This window comes from Stenella coeruleoalba (genome assembly GCF_951394435.1).
Source record: "Stenella coeruleoalba genome assembly, chromosome: X".
NCBI lineage: Eukaryota > Metazoa > Chordata > Mammalia > Artiodactyla > Delphinidae > Stenella > Stenella coeruleoalba.
The window spans coordinates 41,500,374-41,520,614 of NC_137152.1; the positions used below are offsets into that span (position 1 = coordinate 41,500,374).

The window sequence follows — 20,241 nt, forward strand, 5'->3', positions numbered from 1 at the left end:
TAGTAATTGTAACACACACATCAGTGGAGGGAATTATTAGGGGGCAAAAAGAGACATGTTTAATCATATCATGAAAGCAGCTATTAATTAGCCTTCACGTAGAATTAGGCCTGTTATTGACTTCCCTGATACCTGCCTCAAATTCATTTGGAACTATTAAATTGTCCATCTCAAAAAACTTACTTTGAAATACCTCAGGTGTAGAAAAGTTATAAAGTATTATAGTATTATAAGAAATACTTATGTACCCAGCACCACCCAGCTTAAGAAATAAAACATTTAATTTAAGCCCTCTGGGTAATGTACCTCTTCCCAACTGCATCCCCTTTTGTCCCCCATAGCTCATCCTGAACATCATGCAGTACTGTCATACTTATGCATGGGCTTCCATACTCTTCATACATGTGGTTTTTCATGTTCTTGGTACACATGTATGTAGTATTGTTTTGCAATTTTTAAACAGGCAGGTCTCATACATTTTTGCTTATCTTTGAGATTGTGTATGTTGATATATGCAATGGATATTTTTACTATTGTATAGGATTTCTTTATATTAATTTATCAGATTATACTTGTTGGACAATAAATGTTTACACGAATGTTTTGTTCATTATAACCAGGCCTCTTGCTGGACTCACTTAAGCTCTAATAACTTTTGATTCTCTTGGTTTAGCAAAATAGTTTCTCTTCAACAGCTATACCTTGTTTCCTGCTTTATGGAAATGGCTAGAACTTGCAGAACAGTGTTAATGGTGATAATTGACCACTTTATGCTTGCAGTGTGATGTTGACTGTTGGTCTGATGCTACCTTATCAAGGTAGTATCTTTACAAGTTACCAGGAATAGTTACTGTTGGCAAATGCCTTTCATCTACTGTCAAAAGGTTTTTCTCTTTTGACATTGAGGTGATGAATATCCCATAGGCAAATCATACTCAGTCACATTAGGTTTTTGTGGTATGCCATTGAGTTAGATTCATTTATTTCCTTCAAGATTATTCCATCTGTACTCCGAACTTCCACACCTGACTCCCAACCCTTGCACCCCTTTCAAATTTAAATGGTCAGAGCTTTATTCTACTTTGATTTCTCAAAGAACTAGTTCTTAAGTGTATTGATCAATTCTACTGTATTTCTGCTTATTTGTTCCTTTTATTTTAAAGCCCTGGTGGACTCCCAGCCTCATCTCAGGCCACTATCCTTTGCTCAAGCCTTGCCCTATCAACTGGACTCTTGCTGCATTGAGCTAGATTACCCTGTTCTTCTTAATCTTCACTCTCACACAGACTTATGATTCAACCCAAATGCCACTGACAATAGAAAGCCTTTCCTGATCTCCCAGGCTAGACCAGGTACTTGTGCTGGGCACCCAGATCCCCTTCAGAACTGATCTGTCTCTATCCCTTGACTAGAAGCTCAATAGGCCGGACAGGGTTGATTCATCTGTCTTCTCAGTGGTCAGGAGGGCCAGGAACAGACAAGTGTGAACATTGGAAGGAAAAAAAAAAAGATTAGCTGCCATTTGCATCAGGACAAAGGGATCAGGTTAAGGACAGACACACCACTGCTTTCCTAGATCCACACTTTGGGACATGGTCAAGGGGAAAAGAGAAGTAGAGCCTTGGAGAATGAGAAAAACCACACAAAGCAAGTACCACTTGAGGTTATTTTTCTAACTGAACTTTTATTACTTTTTTCTTTGAAGGCTGGAACCATCAAAGTCCTTAGATCAACTTTAAGTGCTGGATGGAGTAAAAAAAACCACAAAAGACTGTTGGGCGATCTGTGAACAGACTGGCAAACAAGCAGATGACAAAACAAAACCAAAAAGGATGGAAAGACTGTTCTGGGGAGCTAGTCAAATTATTTGCTTATGAAAATTTGTTAGAAATAAACTAAAACATTAATAAATGAAATCAAAATTTTAAACTGAGCTCCAGGCTTGAAACTGTTATAAAGGCTCAGGAAATAGAACCTTCAGTTGGGTTGAGTGAATTCTCTTACAACCTGCTGGTTTGTTCCCCTAGAGCAAGGCGATGCTTTGTCCTTGGCTGCAATCTCTAACACCATCACCACCCCCAAGTGCAGATCCCATTCTGAAAAAGATCCCCCCAGTTCCTGATGACTCTGAAGGAGGAGGATGCACCCATGTGGTGACAGAGGTGGCTTTCTGGAGAGTCCACTGGATTTCTTCTCCAGCCATCTAACATGTGCTCAAGAGGGTTTATTTCTTTTTAAACTTGAAAAAAACTCCATTGTGAAAAGTGAGTTATGAAGAGTGCTCTTTATTTGAAACCTCCACAACACAGACGCCAATCTTGTCTCGCATTGAATCATTAGCTGTGCACATCAACACATTCCAAGCACAAATTAAGAAATGCAAACAGAACAAAAAAATATATATATATATAATTTTTTCCCCTATCCAAAGGTTTCAAGTCTCAATGCAGCAAATCCTTCTGAACACAGAATCTGAGGAGCACACTGTTCAAACAGTTGGGACAAACGGGTCCCTGTAAAGGCTATTGCCTTTTCAATACATGGGTGAGGGATCCTGGACGGCATGGAACGGGGAGAGGAGGTGAGAAAAAGGGAGCGGGGAGAGAGAATGAGCAGGAAAGGGGGAACGGGTATGCGCTGGGGAAGATGGGGCAGCTGGGACACACACATGGTGAGTTGGTGGATTTTCACTTATTGGTTTTTGACATTTTCTTTCTGGTTCTTTTTTGTTTTCATTATTCCATTTCCCCCCATTCCCAGGTCCAACAATGGTAGAAAAACCCCACAGTGGTGGGCGGGGCCTTATTAGGCCAGCCCAAAGCCTTCAGAGCACTCCTGGATGGCCAATAGTAGCATGTGGCGGAGCTTCTCAAAGCTCTCATAGGCAGGCAGGTCCAGCTGATTAAAACTAGGGAAAGAAGAAAGATCAATTCATGACAAAAGATGATAACCAAATCTGTGTTCCCATGGTGCCCACTTGACTTCTGCTTGTAGACTCCCAATCCTGTCCTAGCCTTGTCTGCCCTCCTCTAATCTGGCCCCAATACTGGCCACCAGGCACCTAAAACATAATCTGACCCTGTCACTCCTCCTTAAACACCACGGCCCTACATGAAAGCTCCAAGGAGGTATTCAGGGTCACTGGTCACCCCTGCCGAGTTCTTTAGCATTCTGCTCGTGCAACTCCTTGCTCTGGCTACGTTGAGCCCTGGAATACACCTTGTTCTCACATGGCAGTGTTCACCTGCAATGTCACCCCAGCCCCACTGTGAGTCTGGGCCAGCTTCTCATCTCAAATATCATCTTCTCCACAAAACCCACCAAATTGTGAGTTACCCCAGGTCCAGGGTACCCGGGGCCAGATTTGCGCTCCTGACCACGGGTAGGGGCCTAGAAGTAGCAAATATGCAAATTCAATCTAAATGCTGAAAAGGAGAACAAACCCTTCCTCTTACCATGTGTGAGCTGAAGGCAGGCGGTCTGTGGACCTGTCATCTCGATGGATCTGAAACTTCTGAATGCCATTCATGCCTTCAAGGGCAGCAAAACCTTGCAGGGGCACCTTGGAAGTACCCGTGACAAACTGGAGGAACTTGGCACGGTCAGCTTGATCGAAAGAACGCAATGCTCTCCAGAACCACTGGATCTACAGGAATGAACATAAGAAGCCAGTGTTACGTAGAGAGTTCTTCGAAGAAAGGGGGATGGGATTTGGAATGTTAGGCAAGTCTCTTCTGTGAGACAGGTTTCAGTTCCTCCATTCACAAGATGAGCAAGGAGATCACCTGAAAACTGAAACTCCAGAAGAGTGAAGAGTTAGGTACAGGTAAGCTGTCACTCAAAACTCCCTTCCCCTAAGAGTACTGGTTTATTTGGTGTCATATAAACTAACACTGCTTAAGGATACAGGAAGGGATGCCAGCAGCAGCTCACCTGAATAGAGTTGGACTGGTACTTGTGGTATTCAGTGTTGGATTTCAAATCGTCAATGTCGATTGTGGGCAGTCCTGATATGAGCAGCTCTAACTCCTGCTCAGTGAAGATGGAAATGAGGCGCTTTGGAATGATCTCATAGAAACCTTCTAAGAAAGCCGCCAGCTGTTTGCGGATGGCTCCTGGGGAGAGAACCAACAAGCCACGTGGCATCTGAACTCATACAACTGTTAGAGGTCAGAGATCCCCAATCTGGCAGGATGCTGACTGATCTGCCTACCTCACCTACCACTCTGTTTCTAGGCCCCCATATGAGGGTGGATGAAGGGAAATATTTTTTGGTCAGGTTTTTGGACTCCTTTTATGCAAGGCATTTGTGGCTGGCATAGGGGAAGAGAAGAAACAATGTCTGTGAAATGAGTGAGGCCTGACCTTGCCCCATACTGAGCAACTAGGGGGTCTAACGGACATTTCCCCTACCTGTCATTCTCATCTGGCACACCAGGTGTACATACTCCTTCTTATTCTCCTCTGTTACCAAGATGTTGGCCCCATTGGGTTTGAGGTCACGAACTTCACACACTCCAAACTCTTGGACCTAGAATACCCAAAACCAATAATATGAATCAGGCTTGGTCTAGGATGGAACTTACATAGATACCTGGAAACACACCCTAAACTCTTTGCTGAATCCTGGGCAAGGAGATGAAGCAAGGTCATAAAAAACAGTGACTTTTCTCATGAGCTCATAAATCCCTAATAGGGAAAGGCCAAGGGTTTGGTCCTAAAACATACGGAAACTATCAATAGTAAAAGGGAAAAGGGCATGGATAACATACATAATGTAACACAACAGAATCTTTATGGAAAGCAATTTGGGCGAAGAGTAACCTTGAAATTTGTTTTTCATTTATGTCTATTTGTACAATTTTTCTAGAGTGAACTGACTTTGGGAATGAAGAATAATGTACTAGAGCATTTTTTCAAAATATAGAGGAAACTAGGAAACAGCCTGGATTGTTTTACAAATTCTGGTTTTTCTGTTTGTGCCATCTCATGCAAATACCCACTGTTCTCTGCCAGATGGGGAACGGGGAATGTGACTTAAGACATCAAGATGCTTCCTTAGAAGCATTAGAGGTTATCCAATGCCAGTTCAAGGACAACCCCATAATGGGTTTCCTAGACTAGCTGGGATGTGCTATGGTCAGGATCTCCGGACCTACCTCAGTGCTGAAGGTGAGGTCGTAGCCTAGTGTGGAGACATCATTTTCCAGCAGATAAACCAGGCCCTGGTAGAAGTGGTAATCTTCGCTCTCCATGTCTGTATATCTAGATAAACAAAATTAGGGCCATGGGTTGGGGTGGAGGACAGGCAGCCTAGTGATGGGACACAAGAAAAGGGACCAGATTTCCAGGACTGAAGACAGTCCCAGGTTTGTGCCACATCCTCACCTGACAGACTTGCCCAAGATGTGTTTGTAGAAGGACCGAGTAAAGTAGCACTCCAGGAGGCGGTTGTCATATACAGCTTTGGCCACGATGCGTCCGACAAACTTGAAGTAGCTAAGGTGGTTGGGGTTGCAGTGGGAAGATGGATTGATGGTGTATGTGACCCGATCACCAGGTGAGGTACGGAACAAGGCATACATAGGGTTAAACATCTCCCGAGAGATGATCATATACCACTCCCGCAGGAGCCCTCCAGCATCTTGCCCTTCTTCTCCTTCAAACACTATATACCTGTATAAGAGAGCAGAAACAGGGATGTGCAGAAAGCCCAGGACAAATCCATTCTTTTGCATAGCATGACCTGAGAGAGCGATTGTGAAGGAGTAGCTGGGAGACTGGGTGGAGAAGACGGGTGACAGTTCAGTGAGATTATCTAAGCTGGATTCCTCTTAGGAATTCCTACTGGGGAGGGCAGCACCTCCCTAAGTTCCCCTGCACATTTGGGCCCCAAGTAAGCCTTCACTACCACGTAGGGAGGGTCCCAACCCTCCCATCCTATTTATTCTCTGCTCTGGGCTCTTACAATCGATTCTTCATTTCTTCAGGGGATTTCCGGTGCAGCTCACGATAGGAGTCTTCAAACACATGGTCACGGCGGACGTGCACAGCCATGTCTTCTTTCCGGAGCCCCTCATCCAAACGCTCCAGCTCTTGGCGGAAATATCTTGGGAGGTAGGAAAGGAAGGAAAGTAAGATTAGGAGTGGCAGAGTAAACTTTTGTTTGCCTGATTAGGATGAAGATCCGCACTGATGTTCCCCTCATCCTCCAGACACTTTGATCCCTCCAGTGTTTGGGAGAGGCAGGTCATTCACTATCAACTCTAAATTTTTCCCATCTCCATCGAATAGGGGCCCACAGACATTATGGCATGGAATTTCTGCAATAAGCAGGTAAGCATGTGTAGGTGCACAGGAAGGAAGAGAAGAGTAAAAAATGACAGGAGTGTTGTGGAGGCTCGCCCCCCCACGAGCCCTGCTGTGGCTACCTACACCTCCTGTATTACCCCAAAGGAAGGACCGGGACTTTAGAAATCATGTGATTAAACAAAGGCTTGCATTTCTCTGATGAAGAATGGAGACTGGGTTGGAGAAGGCCAAGGAGTATTTAGGTACAATGATTGTCCATGGCACAGATGAGTCTCTCCCCGCCCCCCCGACCCCCCAGCACCATTCTAAGGGCTGCCACCAAGGGAAACTTCTTTCCCTGAAAACATCATCCCAGGAGAAATTTTGGCTCCTTTCTGGGAGAGGAGATACCATTTAGAGAGTTCCCATCCCCCCAACACCAGGGCACATACTTGCGCTTGACATCAAAGTCGAGGACACGAATGTAGTCTACCAGGACAGCAAAAGGCCCGTCAGCAAGGTGGGTGGTGGACTGCCGTAGGATCTGGTTTAACACAGTGCGATGAGTCTCTGGGGGGAGAAAGGACAGCAGGAATCAGCACATCATGGGTCTCAGAAGAATGAATGAAAGCCAACCAGCCAGCAACTCTCTCTTCCTTGTTTCAGGGGGAAAAAAGGTAGTGTGGCACACAAGGACTTCCAGATCCAGTCCCTACCTCACTAGCCTCACTTTCCAACACACACACACACACACACACACACACTCACTCACTCACTCTCTCTCTCTCTCTCACCCTGCAAATCAGCTAAGAACAAAATGTATGAATTGACCCTGTAAAAAAAATGAAGCCTTCTACATTTGGCGGCCTAAGAGTTCTCTGTACCTGCAAAGCGAAGAAACTTCTGTGTGTCAGGGGGCAGGCTTGATGAGATGTGCATAGACGAGGGCTCCCGGGAGAAGAATGGGTCAAGGGAGGAAGGAGTGGCTGGGGTTAAGGGGGCAGGGGAGAGTGGAGGAGGCTCGTCCTTGATGTGTGCCAGCTGGCTCTCACGGGTGTCTCGGACAGGAGGCTTGCTCTCCCGCTCTGTGGCATGGACCAGAAAGAAGGCCTCGACGGCAGGCTGTAGTACTGGGGGTAGGAACGATAGGATAGTGACAATTTACTTTATAAACTTCAACATACAAACCTCTTCCCCCCTCATAATCAAATTTCAAAAGTACTACATGAAAAAGTAATGAAAACTTGCAGGAGAAATATAATGGTGCCACAGAGGAAGTCAGAGCTTCCAGAGAAAAATGGGATAGGCAACCAGTTATAAAGATTCCCCCGGTCTAAAAAGTAAAAGATACCAGCTACCAAAAGAGAAGGCTAGTCTTTTTTCTGACAATGAAGTCAGAGAAAAAAAAATCCTCTTCTTTAAACTCCTATTATGGAGATCCGACGGAGAAGAGTAATCTGGAAGGAAGAAAATTAAGCTGGCAGAAAGGGCCCCAGAGCAGATCAGCGGACCTGGGCTCTCCCTCAGGCCACAACTCACCTAGCACCGCATGCTGGTCATGGGATTCCTCCAGTTCCTTTAGGCACTCTCCCAGCATGTCCCACAGCTCATCTAAGCTCAGTTGCTCGCTGAGCAGGGGTAACTCAGGTGGCCTCTCCTCCTTCTCCTTCTCCCCCTGTGGAGTTCCATCTGAGCCTAGTGGGCACAGACAGGAGAGACTGGGAAGCCCCTGAGGCTTTTCCTTCATTCAGACCAAATGCACAGGCCATTAGACAGATCAAGTAAATTGGTCCACTGGCCACTGAGTAATTGAGTGACATCTGAAAGCAAGCTCTAGTCCTATACTGGATGGCATTTAAACTTAAACTGAATAAAATTAATACAAGAAAAAGTTTGTCTAGTTGCACTAGACACTTTTCAAGTGCTCAATAGCTACATGTAGCTAACGGCTACTGAAGGAAAATTCTACCAGACAGCATTGGTCTTCTCATTGCCTTACTAGCTCCCAGAAAACCTATGGATTATTAAATGATTTAATATATTTTAAAAACTGGATGTCCTATGACAACACTATCCCACAGGAATGTGTTAAAAGGGTGCCAAAAAGCATTCTATATGAAATTAACCTTGAGAAATGCTGATAATAATAGCATCCACTGTGTGCCAGGTACTGCTCTAAATGCTATATATACACGTGTTAACTCAATCCTAACTATGAATATCCCTATTTTAAATGAGGAAACAGAGAGGTTTGCCTCAGGTCCCAGAGATAGTAAATGGGGAGACAAGACTCAAACGTATGCTGTCTCCACACAGTATCATCATAGTTTCTTGTTTCTTTACTACAGAAATTGCAGTGTGTGCTATGATTCTCCAATGAGGACCAGGTGGTGATGGTTAGTGATCTTAGTTGATTGGTACGGGCCTATCAACATACAGAAACCAGGGTTCACTTGAACAAACTGGAAAACACTGAGCTTATGTATGTTGGAAGGAGGGGATCCAGCAGCCATTCCATGAAGACTGGTTCTCCCTTTTGTTGGGCTGGAAATGGGAAGTAGTACTGACCAATGGACTGAGTATCTTGAGCACTGGGAGATGGCTGGTCCACATCCATGGGTGATTCCTCCCTTCGGACAGATGCCTCTGACTGGCTTGACTCCGACTGGATAAAAGGGAGACAAAGTCACATAAAGGGTGCAACTCTGCTTTCCTCAGGGACAGGCGAGAGGCTGTCCTACAATCTCTCACATATCATAAGCTTGGAAAGAAGCCTCCCATGTCTTCCCATATGGAAAGAAGTTTCCTTAGGTAGCTCTCCAGGACAAAACAATGGCCTTCCCACCTCCTTTGCTGTCCTCCACCCTGAGCTAGCAAGTTTTTGCAAAGAGCTCCCTGGATGCCCCATTTGCCTCCACTCTATTCCAGGCCTGTGTCCAGTCAGGCACCATCCTCCTGGACTTCAAGACTTCTAGGGACAGTTTACACACGTATATATACCTATATATAAAACTCAGATGGGCAGAAGGTAGGTTTACTCTTTGTTCCTTTTTGCTCACAAAAGGGGAAATAACGGCAATGAATTAGTGCAATCTTTGATGGGTGGGATTGGCTTTTTAAAAAAGCCAACATCTGTCCTATCAGGTGTGGGAAAGAGACTGGGCAGAAAAAATACTCCAGAATAATAGTTCTCTATCCCTTTCTACCCTGCCAGAACTACAGCCCTTAAATTCTAGGCTGTTCCCAGCATGCTCAATGAAATCACACTGTATAATAGTAATTACAGACAAAGAAAAAATAGGCCTCAAGATATTCTTATTTCCCGGGTCTTGGGAAGGCAACTTGCATGTTGTTACAAGGACAGGAAAACAATGAGTGCCACAGCATATATACATGATGCCAGGCTTTCCCTACAGCCACTCTGTGCTGAGATCCCAACAATGAACTGACTACCTAGGAACCTGAAAAGGCTTCCTCCTAAAAGTGCCCAAGTGCCTGGGTGCCAAAGGAGTATGAAGAATAGAGGCAGAGACCAGGGTGGAGGGATCAGCCATAGCCAGAAGAGGCTGTTTGGGATGTGTACCAAGCTTGGGGGACTTTCAAGGGCAGGATTCCTGACGTGTCTCTGAGGTACTTGCATTGTTCCATGAGACTGAAAAATCTTTTATCATGAATCCCCTCAGAACCCAGACACTTAGCATTATGCAGTTTGCAAAAGCGCCACTGTTGACTGGATAGCTGGGAGTGGGGTATGATGGCCAAGCTTTAAATCAAACCAAACCAAACCAATAAACAAACAGTAAAGAAAGCACCAAGAGAAAGTAACCCTGTTGCCCAGAAGCATTCATATAGCAAACTTAATGCAAAAGCATACAAGGTAAGGGCAATGAAACCCCACTGATGATGTGGTGGGGGAGGGAGGAGAGGCAAATGAATGAGGGGCCACAGGCATCATGCTAACCGTTGCTGCTTGTTGCTGTCTCCGCGCCCTTTGACCCTCACGTACCATTTGTATAATGGCATCAGCCTCAGCCTCCAGCTGCCGAACAGCTGCCTGGATGCTGCTAGCTGAGCCTAAACCGGAAGAACCTGGGAGAAAGAAAAAAGAAGGTAAGATGTAAACTGTAGAAAGAGAGAATGCTCAATATTCTCTCCCATCTCCTGGGCCACCACAGGGCACCTTGCCTTTGAGCTTTAAGCTCAGGCAGTCTCAGAATGCTCATCGTAAGGCACTAAGAACTACCTTTACAGATAAGGGCAGGTGACATGGGGCTGGGCAGACGGATGGTGGCAGGTGAGAGAGTTCTGCGGGACAGGGGGAAAGACATTGGATTTGGCATGCCATAGCTGAGGCAACATGGCTACAATATTTTAGCCAAGAGTGTTCAAGGAAGCAGAGAGGAGACAAACTCAGTGAGTTAAATCTTGTTCACCAAAAGATCTGTCCCCAATTTCCTTGCCAGATTTCCACTCCCCTTTAATTCCCACTTGCCCTAGTGAAATTTCCTATGTAGACGGCTTGAGTGAGATACAGAATGCAGCCACCAACATTTTAAGATAGGATCATCATTTTCCTTAGAAAAGATCAAACAGGAAGGAGACATGACATTAAGTCCTGCCCTCCAGGGTCTCTTGTTTTTCCACCACCAACCTTGCCCCTCAACTGGACACCCCAGTTCCATACCTAGCCTGCCTGTCTGCTTGGCTTTCTTGTTAGCTCGGCGTGTGTCGTCCCGGAGCTGGATGATGACCTGCAGTACCCTCAAGAAGAACTTCTGGGTAGATGTCTTGGATGTCAACATGGACATAGAAGGCAACTGGAGCTCCCGGCCACCCAGAGGTCGCTTCTGAGATGCCACGATTACCACATTCTCAGCCATGTCAAACCTGGAGAGTGTAGAGGTGGCTTGCGTATACTGAGAGCATCAAAGCATCAACACCCACAGCAGGCACGGCTTTCTTGTGTCAAGCAGGGGGTAAGGAATCTCAGAAGAAAATCACACAAGTAGGAAAAATAGGGCCGGGTGTGTACAGGACAGAAACAAAATCTGTCCAGTGAAGAGGGAAAAAATAACCAGGAAGCCAGGAAGAGCCACTTTTCAGAATGTCCCTGATCCCAACCCCACAGCCAAATGGGCAGCTGCCACCTACCTGCTCTGCATTTTGCCTTTCAGCTTGGTGGTCTGTGGCTGCTCCTCAGGCAGGCCATCAGGGGAGAGGGTCTCACACTGGGCTCGCCGCTGCTGTTCCAGATTGTATTCCCGTAGTTCAGCCAGAAGGGTTCCTGGGCAGGCAGAGAAGCCAGCAAGTGTTCAGAGACTTCCCTAATGAAGCAGTGAAAAGCCAAACCTTTCCAAGAAAACTTCCTAGGTGCTTTGCTCAGCTGCACTGAACCTGGAGTAAGCAGAAATTTTGCTCTGTTCATTTTACTATGTGTGCTCACAGATCAACTAACTGCTCAGGGGCCACTGGTTTATCTGGCCTTGAGAATTTGCTGAATCTACAAGAAATAACAGCTCAGTGCAGCGGGGAAAAAGTATCTCTTTTGAAGCCCGTATACCTCTCAAACTTCTTAGGTTTTTGTGGTAATCTCAGGCAAATTGCTTAACCTCCTTCCCAATTTGCTTACCCATCTTAATAATGGGGCTCATACTGCCTAACCTCACAAGGCTGCTTTGAGAATTAGGAGATAACTGTCTAGCAGAGTGCCTAGGATACTGCCTAACCTATGGATGTTGAATAAATGGTGGCAGTCAAGAAAGATCAGAGGCCTCTTTTGGAAGAACTCTGTAATTCTCATGCAACAAAGAAGATCCTAGGTCACACAGTTTAATTGACTCTCTTATCACCTCAGCTCCAGGGATGTTTGTGAGAAGGAGATAACTACACAGGTGGTTGAGATCTAGGGAGACCCATGATTGGGATGGGGGGTGGGAGAGAGCAAAGAGAGTCTCTATGCTGAAAGCAAATCTGGCCCCACTCCTTGATTCAGTCACCCCGTCACCTGGGTTTTAGTTTTCTTCTTGGTGAAACAGGAAGACTGAAACTAGATAATTTGCAAGTATTCTTGGAATTTTTGTACCCTCAAAACTGCACAAAGGCAGAGGGTATTATTCTTTCAATTCCCGAGCCTGAATGTAGCATAGGTGCATCTCTGAGGTGGCGAACTGCCTCAGCAGGCTCATCATAGGGCTCTTATGAGTGCCCAGAATGGAAAAGCAATGTCGGTCCTATGGGTGCTCATTTTCCTTCACTAAGCACCAATTACCAGCTGTGTGCCGGGGATTGGGAATGTAGAGAGAAGACCAGCCCTGCTCTCAGAGAACTGGGCAGAGGAAAACAGATGACAACCTAGTATTTTCAGTGCTGTGACAGAAGAGCTCATGGGGCTGTGCTACAGATGCATAGAGGAGTTTGATTCAGCCTGGGGGTTCAGGGAAGGCTTCCATAAAGAGATGACACCTAAGTGGAAGGTTTCAGAAAAACAGGGTGCTTTACTCCTATTATTACCTATCTGTTTACAAAGGGTATAACCCAGATGGCGGGCTCCATTCAGTAGCAGCTTCAAAACAGTGTCCCGCGTCCCAGGGTCCCCCCGAGAGAGCTGCAGTAACACATTGGCTGCATCCTCTAGGCCTTCTTCAGAACAAGAATGGGATGTCAACACCTGGGAAAAAGAAAGGCGATGGGGTGAACCCCAACTTGAGAATTAAAACATTATCTACCCCAGTCAACTCTTTCTCCCCCAACCAGAGGGAGGTCAGAAGAGCTTGGACTCACCTCCACAGAGAGCTGGAGCTGATTTTCAGTGAGGCCAGAGGATACCATCTTAAAGTCTGTGCTGCTGCCGATATCACCCACCTTCGCTGGAGATTTGCTGGCCTTAGTAGTAGTAGAAGCTTTGAGGAAACAGAACACTGTAAGCCTCTGAAACTCACATGCCAGAGACTTAAGTGGCAGAGCCAATCGCTGCACTGCCCAGGGCTTCAAAATGGAAAAGTAGTGAAAATGAAGATCCACCCCACATAGCCAAATCCAAATGACTTGGGATACCAAGGACTCTTATGACTGTACCTTCTAAAGTGACAAAGAATCCCAGATATTTCTCACAACTGTTCCCCTACCATCAGAGGGCCCTCTGAAAGCCCCCCTTCCTTCAAAATCTGTTTCTTCAAATGATTATTAGTGTGCCACAGGGCTCATTCCCTTCACTTCCTGGGGTGGCCTGGCTACTTGATTCTACCCTGATTCCCACTGTATCCTGCCTGCTCTTGAACTGCTTCCTCTGAGAACTGGCTCCCTCGACTAGGCTAGAAAGACTGGGGATTCTTTAAAGACAGGGACTTTCTCCCCTTCCTCCTTTTTGAGCTTAGCCTAGGGGAAGCCACATTCAGTGGTCTCCACAGGAGTGGTGGAGGGGGGAGGGAGGGGAAAATGGAGAGAGAGAACTTGGACCAATGAGGGTGAGAATTAACACATTTGGCTCTCACAAACACAAACCACGCTGATCGCTGTCATTTAGGGAGGAATACCTGGGTGGGGCAGAGTTGGGGGTGAGGTGGGTGTACACACCCCACAGCTCCCAGCCTATATCCACACTTACTTGAAACAGTAGTGGTAGAAGTCGTGGGGGTAGTCACTGTGGTTGAAGCGGCTACAGCAATGGTGGATATAGTCGTGGCAGCAACCAGGGGCGGAACAGAAGTGACAGGGGTGGTTGCAGCAGGGGGAGTGGGTGTGCTGGAGGCAGCAGTGGTAGTGGTGGTAGATGTGGTTGAGGTGGCAACAGTGGTGGAGGAAGCACTGTTGCCAGAATTAGCCTGTGCTTCCGACACTTTGTTTTCTGGGAGAGCAATTGAGATGAGAGAAAGGAGTCTGAGGAGTTTCTCAGTTAAGAGAGAGCTCCGGCGGATGACTGGGTGTGACAACATGTTCATGAGCTGCCCCAGTGGAGAGGCCTCGAGGCTGTATGGGGAAGTTTCCCCCTCACCACCAGCGCTCACTGGCACTGACTTCACGGAGTTCTTGCCTTTCCGGCTGACATTCATGTTGTCCAGTTTTACCAGTAAGTCCCAGAAGTCTGTGCAAATGCCACTGCTCGTGGACTGTGAAGAGCATGGGCTGCAGGCCTGCTTACTGCCCCTCTCCCGATCACTCTCACAGTTTGTTTCTTTGGTCCGCTGCTGTGTGAAGTGGCTGGGAAACACCTGCCAGGAAAAGAAGGACAGGCTTGGTCTAGGAGGTCTACACAGAAAATGTCTTGTGACAAGGAAAGACAACTGGCTCCTAGACTCTCCACTCCTTTGGACAGCTTTAGTAACACTGGAGAGATGTAACATAGGAGTTTTATCCAACTGATGTTGTGAAGCAGCCTAGAGAAACTAACAAAAGCTCTGTAGGGAGACAGACGATTAGCAAACTTTTCTGAACATCTATCTCTATACTTACAAAATGGGGAGGATACCTACACGGCTGTGCAAAATTGTTGAGATTACCAGGCATTTTGCATAGTGCCTGGTATAAGGCAGGCCCTCAACAAATGGCAGCAAAGCTTATGAAAAAGAGGACTGAAAAAAAAAAAGATAAAAAAAGGACTGAATTAAGTTCTAGGTCCAGCCAGCTCCATCACTTACTAGCCACATGACAAAGCCACTAAAGATTTCTGTATCCCAGCTTCTTCATCTGTAAAATGGGAACCATGCAGACCACTGAGGGTTGTTTGATGGCTGAATGAGACAATGCATAAAAATTGTGAAGAGTGAACACAAAACCCCCACAAAATTATTTACTGGACAACCTCCCAGAAACAATACAGGCCTCAGCACCAATGATGAGGACCTGGTAGCTCCCTCAGAGTTCAGATTTCACTACACTATGGCTGACAACCATCTTCCATCCCCAGGAGTTGGGTTCCTCCAAGCTCCTCACCTTGGCTAATTGAATGAGTGTATCCAGAACGTGTCTGCAGACAACAGGAGCAGCCTGGGGGTGGATGTGGACAGTGGAGCCACTACTTGCATGCTTCTCAGTATGTTTGCGCCCCCCTGAACGCTGGATCTGGAATATATTAGTCCTGCAGCCTAGGGCTGCATCCATGGATACTGAGAGCCAGGAAAGCTGGTTGGAGCTCTTAGACTCCATCTTGTGTAGCAGGTCCAGGGGCCGGTTCTCATGGCTGCTTGACCCGCAGCTCTTGCTTGACTTTTTGCCCTTTTCCTCACTTGAGGAGAGCCTGGGTGTTTCAATGCAAAGCTCACTCTCACTGCTGCGCTGCAAGATGGAGAGCAGGCTTCGGATGACCCAGTGGCGGGTCTGGGCATGGTAGCAGAGATTTCTCAGTACTCGATGTAGACGGCTAGTATTGAGCTTCGGCTCATCCACAAAAAGTAGGACCAGGAGACAAGAGAGGGCTTCGTGATCCAGGAGGAGCCGTCCTCGGAGGCGTAGGAGAGTGTCCACATTACTGCCAGAAGGCCTGGAACAGAGCATGGTTTCTGGGTAATACTTCGGCTAGAGCTCTGGGATCAGGCATAGGCCTAAGGGAGGGGGATGAGCTGGATACATCCAGGAGGCTCGAGCAGGGAGGGTGTCCAGTCCAAGGACTCTTAAGGATTCTTAATAGTAACAACAGCTGTCTCCTTGAGTGCCTACTATGTTCCAGACACCCTACAATATCTGTAACAGCTTCCTCATGGGGCTCCTGTAAAGACTAGAGAACCACCCAATTTTGAGATGATGAGCAAGAGGCTCAAATAGGTTAAGTGACTTGTCCTACCATCACACAACGATTGAGAAGAGAGCAGAGATTGCAGCCCAGGTCTGTATCAACTGCTAAAATTGGACTGCCCATAAAGTCCTAGGACACAATGCTTACTTTGGCTTTCTATAGACTACCAGGAGGTTGCCTGCTGAATAGGGACTGATCACTCTACGCTCTGGCCTCGTTAATAATGAACTCTTCTGCAGCCTAGATATTGTAATCTCAAGGCAAGCGGTTCTCACTGTTTTCCTATTTGTGTGGGAGGCAGGTGGCTTTCCTTGTAACCACAGCTAGAGCCTGCTGCCTGCCTACCTTACTTTGTGATTATGGTCTACAGTAGCTACACTAACCAGAAGTGTGGCTTTCTGAAGGGGGAGTCCAAAGATCTGGCTTCCCCAATTCATTCAAGTAAACATCCTAGAGAGGTCATTCAGCCTCTCCACCTATAAATAAAGGGAGTTGGACTAGTAGTAGACATGGAAGGTGGTATGGCAAGGAAAAAAAGACAGGCAAAGGGTACCTATTATGGCTGCTGCTACCCCCCATCTGGAAGGTGCCGCCTCTCTGCACGGCAAGCCGAGTGTATTGGACCCCACGGTTGCCACTCAGGCGACTGGTGAAGGCTGGAAGGAAAGAAAAAGGAAACTGAAATTGGGGAGGAGGTGTGTGCTGAGCTGGGTCCAAGTAATACAAAGGGGAACAAAGAGTCTCATGTGGCCAAAGCCAGACATTCCAGAGCCCTCCCACTTGCCTCCCTCTGTACCCGGGCTTCGAAGAATGGCAGAGAGTGCAGAGGTGCTGCTGTGCCCAAAAAGCCGCTCATGCATGAGCTGCCTCTGCCGGGCTTCTTGCTCTCGCCTCAGGGCTTGAGCCTCAGCTGCAATGTCAGGTGGCATCACGGCCAACACGCTGTCCTCCATGTCCTCTAGGACACTACGGCGCAGGTCTGAGGGCAGAGTCTGGATGAAGGTCACAGGGTCCATGGGGGTGTCTGAGCTGGCATTCTGTGCCAGTTCCCGTCGCTGTTGCTCAGCTCTCTGCTGTGCCAGTACCTACAGAGCAGGAGGAGTCAATGGGGGCATACCCACAGCCAGGTAGCCTGGCACCACCAGCCCCCCCGCTCACATACTTCCTCCTGGATGGCTGGAGGCAGGGCAGCCAGGAACTCAGGGCTCACTTCGGTCACACCAGGATTCCCCACCACTGCAGGAGCTGAGCTATTTGTCGAGGGGGCAGTCCGCGTTGGTGGACGAATGCCCAGCTGGTTCTGTAGAACTTCTCGGCGAATGTCATCAGGGAGAGCGGCCAGAAAAGAGGGGTCCACGCCTTCGGGAAGACTAATACCTGAGGGGATATGCAAGATGTGAAGGGACTCTCACTTCTACTGAAGCCTAAAGATGTACTTGGATCAAAGAAACCCATGGCCTTGGATGAGGGAGACCAGCTTTCTCTGTCCTCATTTCATGCCAAGGACACAGGGGACAGAGAGAAGGCCCACCCACCCTTCCCTAGGCTCAGAACAGCTGTTATATGCCAAGTTCTGTGTGTGCACTGTCACTTAACCTTCAAGACCCCACCATGTAGCTATCATCACCCTCTCAGTATCAATGAGGATCAGGGAAGTTAATGGCTCCAGGTCCCAAAAGTAGGAGGTGGCAGAGAGGGGATTTGAGCTAAGATCAGTCTGACTCCAAAGGCCTGGGTTCATTCCATTGTGTAGCATCAGCTTCCTCTTACTGCAGGCCCTCCCCCCATATATATGCCACCCGCCATCTGGATGGAACGGTTCGACTGGTGGGCATTTCCATGCCAAGGGTTACTAGAAGCCTAAACAGCCCCAGGATGGCCTGAGCACGCATGAAGCTCACCTGCTAGAGGATCTTCTTCTTCACTGCTTGTTGAAGGCAGTGGTTCTTCTAGGATTCCCCGGGAATCTGCTCCAGAAATGGCCACGGCAGAATCTCTGGTGGAAGAACTCTCAGAGGATGCAGGGGTAGAGCTAAAGGAAATCATTTTCAGGTTCTCTGTATTATATTTTCCCACTTATAAAATATTCCTATAGTACCCCCTTTCTCACAGAAGCCAAGTTGATTTCCCCAGTATACAAAGCATGTGTACTGGTTACTAAGTATGAACGTGGCTTGAAATACCCACCAACACACCCTGCCCTCCTCTCACTCACACAGTGCTTACCTGTCCTCAGGGGGCTGGGTAGGTTCCCCTGACCCATCACTCCTGCCCTGCACTTCTGTCACAACTGGTGGGGCATCCCCAGGAGTGGAGCTGCCTGCTGTGGGCTGCTCAGAACTGCCAGGTGCTGAGGTGTCACCCACAGCTTCCTCCAGGGTGCAGGAAGCCAGGCTGCTGGTGTCCATGGGAGAGCCTTCCAGTTGACTGCTGACAGCTGTCAGAGCATCAGAATCTTCAGCTCTCTCTGGGGAAAGAGAGGCTAGGAGGAAGTCACATGGAGAGGTTAGATCTCTGCTTCGAAGAGGGGGAGGCTGAATTAAGAAGCAGCCAGATCAGACTTCTCACTTCTTCACCTTCACTTCACGCTGGCCTGATGCTCCCCCCTCAATCTCATTTGCTTTAAAAAACTCATCTCAAGCCCTTTCTATTATCTGTTGAACATTTATGGTGTTCCAAGCATGCCTGTGAAACATCTTCTCTAGGCACCCAAGGTAAGGGATCCTGTCACTTTCAGATTTCCTGCAGGCATCATTTACACAAGCTCTTTGGTTCTGCTCGTCTAAACAAACAAGGTTCCTTTAAGGCAAAACCCCCTACACCCTAAGGTTTTTCCAGAGCACGTCACAGGCAGTATAGTAAAGAGCAGGAACGGCAAACAGGCTTGTTTACCCTGTTGGAACACTGCTGAGAAGAATTTTGAGGCCCCATTTCAAACCAGTGGGAAATAGTGCCATGAGATAAATGGTGTTGCCAGGATGGGAGAGCTGCTAAGTGTGCGGTCACGTGCTTGCCCATTCCTGGAAATGTTGAAGAAAAGCAAGCTTCAGAGTTACACAGATCTGGATTTTAATCACAGCTCAACCACTTACTGAGTGACCTTGGGCTAATTATTTCACTTCTGAGTTTCAGTTTATTCATGGAGATAACACCCTCTACTTTGGATGATTGTTTTTTAAAGAAGTTAAATAATAAAATAAGCATGGCATGATAGCCAGGAACAGAGTGATCACCTCAAACTGTTGGCACCATCACTAGTATCATTAAGACACTCCGATGTATATATAATCACTTGAGGACACAGAGAAGAAACCTCAACTTTAGCTAAAAAGGTAATGTGCAATGTGAGACCCTACTATGAGGGCTTGAGCTTCTACTTTAGAAATTCTCTAAAGTAAGAGAGTAAAGAGAAACTACAAAGATGTCCATTCTTCCCCCCTGTTCTACCCCTACCCGCAAACCTTGAAATTCTACTCACTTATAGTGGGAGCTGGGGATAGCTCCATCTGAGTTGTTTCTGCTTCTCCACTTGGCCTTGTGGGACCCAATTCCTCTGGCTCTACAGGCATCAATAGCTGGGTAGAGCTTCCCGCTTCTCCAGTCGGGGACTGCAGCTCTTGAGGAATCTCTCCCAAGGCTGGTGGGGGTGGGAGTGTTGGTTGCTGTTGTGAGGGCTGCAGAGTGACAAGGGTCTCCTTGGGCTCAGATGTAGCTGCATCAGTTGAAGATGGGGTTGTTGGGTAGCTTTCAGGCATGGGAGTCCCATCTTTCTCGGAAAGAACGACAATGGGGTTGTTAAAAGGCAATCAGCCAAGGACCGGGGGAGCCACTCAATCAGCACATGTGGCATGACAAGTATCCCACTCAGTCAGTGATGCAGGATTCCCCTCAGTCACCAACTGCTCCTAGGAACAGCTCGTGGCTGTTCTGGTATACTCAGGATGAGGGCTAAGGCACAGTGCTATCTTAGTCCCAAGAACCAAAAGATCTGACTCTTTGTAGATCCCTATGAATTAAATCCATTCTGTGCCCTGGGTGGAAGGGGGAGAGTTCAAGTCACTTTATAATACTTGCCTCACCCTAAATACCACCTGTCCCCTTCCACCTCCCTTTTCTTGCAGTCCTGATTATCCAAGGAACATCTACAACTCTGTCTGATGGAGGCAATGGTGTTAAGACTAAATGTGAATATGCAACACACCAGGGAAAGTAGTAAGTTGTAT

General features: G+C 47.2%; 1 protein-coding gene across 10 annotated transcripts in view; it reads right to left on the bottom strand.

Moving 5' to 3' along the window:
* Positions 1 to 1,646: 1,646 nt before the first annotated feature.
* HUWE1 (HECT, UBA and WWE domain containing E3 ubiquitin protein ligase 1) overlaps positions 1,647 to 20,241 on the bottom strand; it is a 143,581-nt gene continuing 124,986 nt past the window's right edge. For 8 of the 10 annotated variants that reach the window (XM_079910200.1, XM_079910204.1, XM_079910199.1 and 5 more), the window contains 24 exons: positions 19,497 to 19,784; positions 18,245 to 18,500; positions 17,920 to 18,050; positions 17,181 to 17,395; positions 16,815 to 17,103; positions 16,572 to 16,674; positions 15,220 to 15,766; positions 13,895 to 14,498; positions 13,072 to 13,190; positions 12,802 to 12,958; positions 11,443 to 11,575; positions 10,976 to 11,178; positions 10,253 to 10,380; positions 8,860 to 8,956; positions 7,831 to 7,986; positions 7,176 to 7,421; positions 6,744 to 6,861; positions 5,969 to 6,109; positions 5,389 to 5,676; positions 5,160 to 5,265; positions 4,414 to 4,531; positions 3,934 to 4,115; positions 3,456 to 3,646; positions 1,647 to 2,908 (listed from right to left, as the gene is read on the bottom strand). In XM_079910200.1, the coding sequence (XP_079766326.1) occupies positions 2,806 to 2,908; positions 3,456 to 3,646; positions 3,934 to 4,115; positions 4,414 to 4,531; positions 5,160 to 5,265; positions 5,389 to 5,676; positions 5,969 to 6,109; positions 6,744 to 6,861; positions 7,176 to 7,421; positions 7,831 to 7,986; positions 8,860 to 8,956; positions 10,253 to 10,380; positions 10,976 to 11,178; positions 11,443 to 11,575; positions 12,802 to 12,958; positions 13,072 to 13,190; positions 13,895 to 14,498; positions 15,220 to 15,766; positions 16,572 to 16,674; positions 16,815 to 17,103; positions 17,181 to 17,395; positions 17,920 to 18,050; positions 18,245 to 18,500; positions 19,497 to 19,784 (4,919 nt within the window). In that variant the 3' untranslated portion in view covers positions 1,647 to 2,805. The remainder of the gene's footprint in view (positions 2,909 to 3,455; positions 3,647 to 3,933; positions 4,116 to 4,413; positions 4,532 to 5,159; positions 5,266 to 5,388; positions 5,677 to 5,968; positions 6,110 to 6,743; positions 6,862 to 7,175; positions 7,422 to 7,830; positions 7,987 to 8,859; positions 8,957 to 10,252; positions 10,381 to 10,975; positions 11,179 to 11,442; positions 11,576 to 12,801; positions 12,959 to 13,071; positions 13,191 to 13,894; positions 14,499 to 15,219; positions 15,767 to 16,571; positions 16,675 to 16,814; positions 17,104 to 17,180; positions 17,396 to 17,919; positions 18,051 to 18,244; positions 18,501 to 19,496; positions 19,785 to 20,241) is intronic. The other 2 variants (XM_079910206.1, XM_079910205.1) reach the window with 2 other exon arrangements.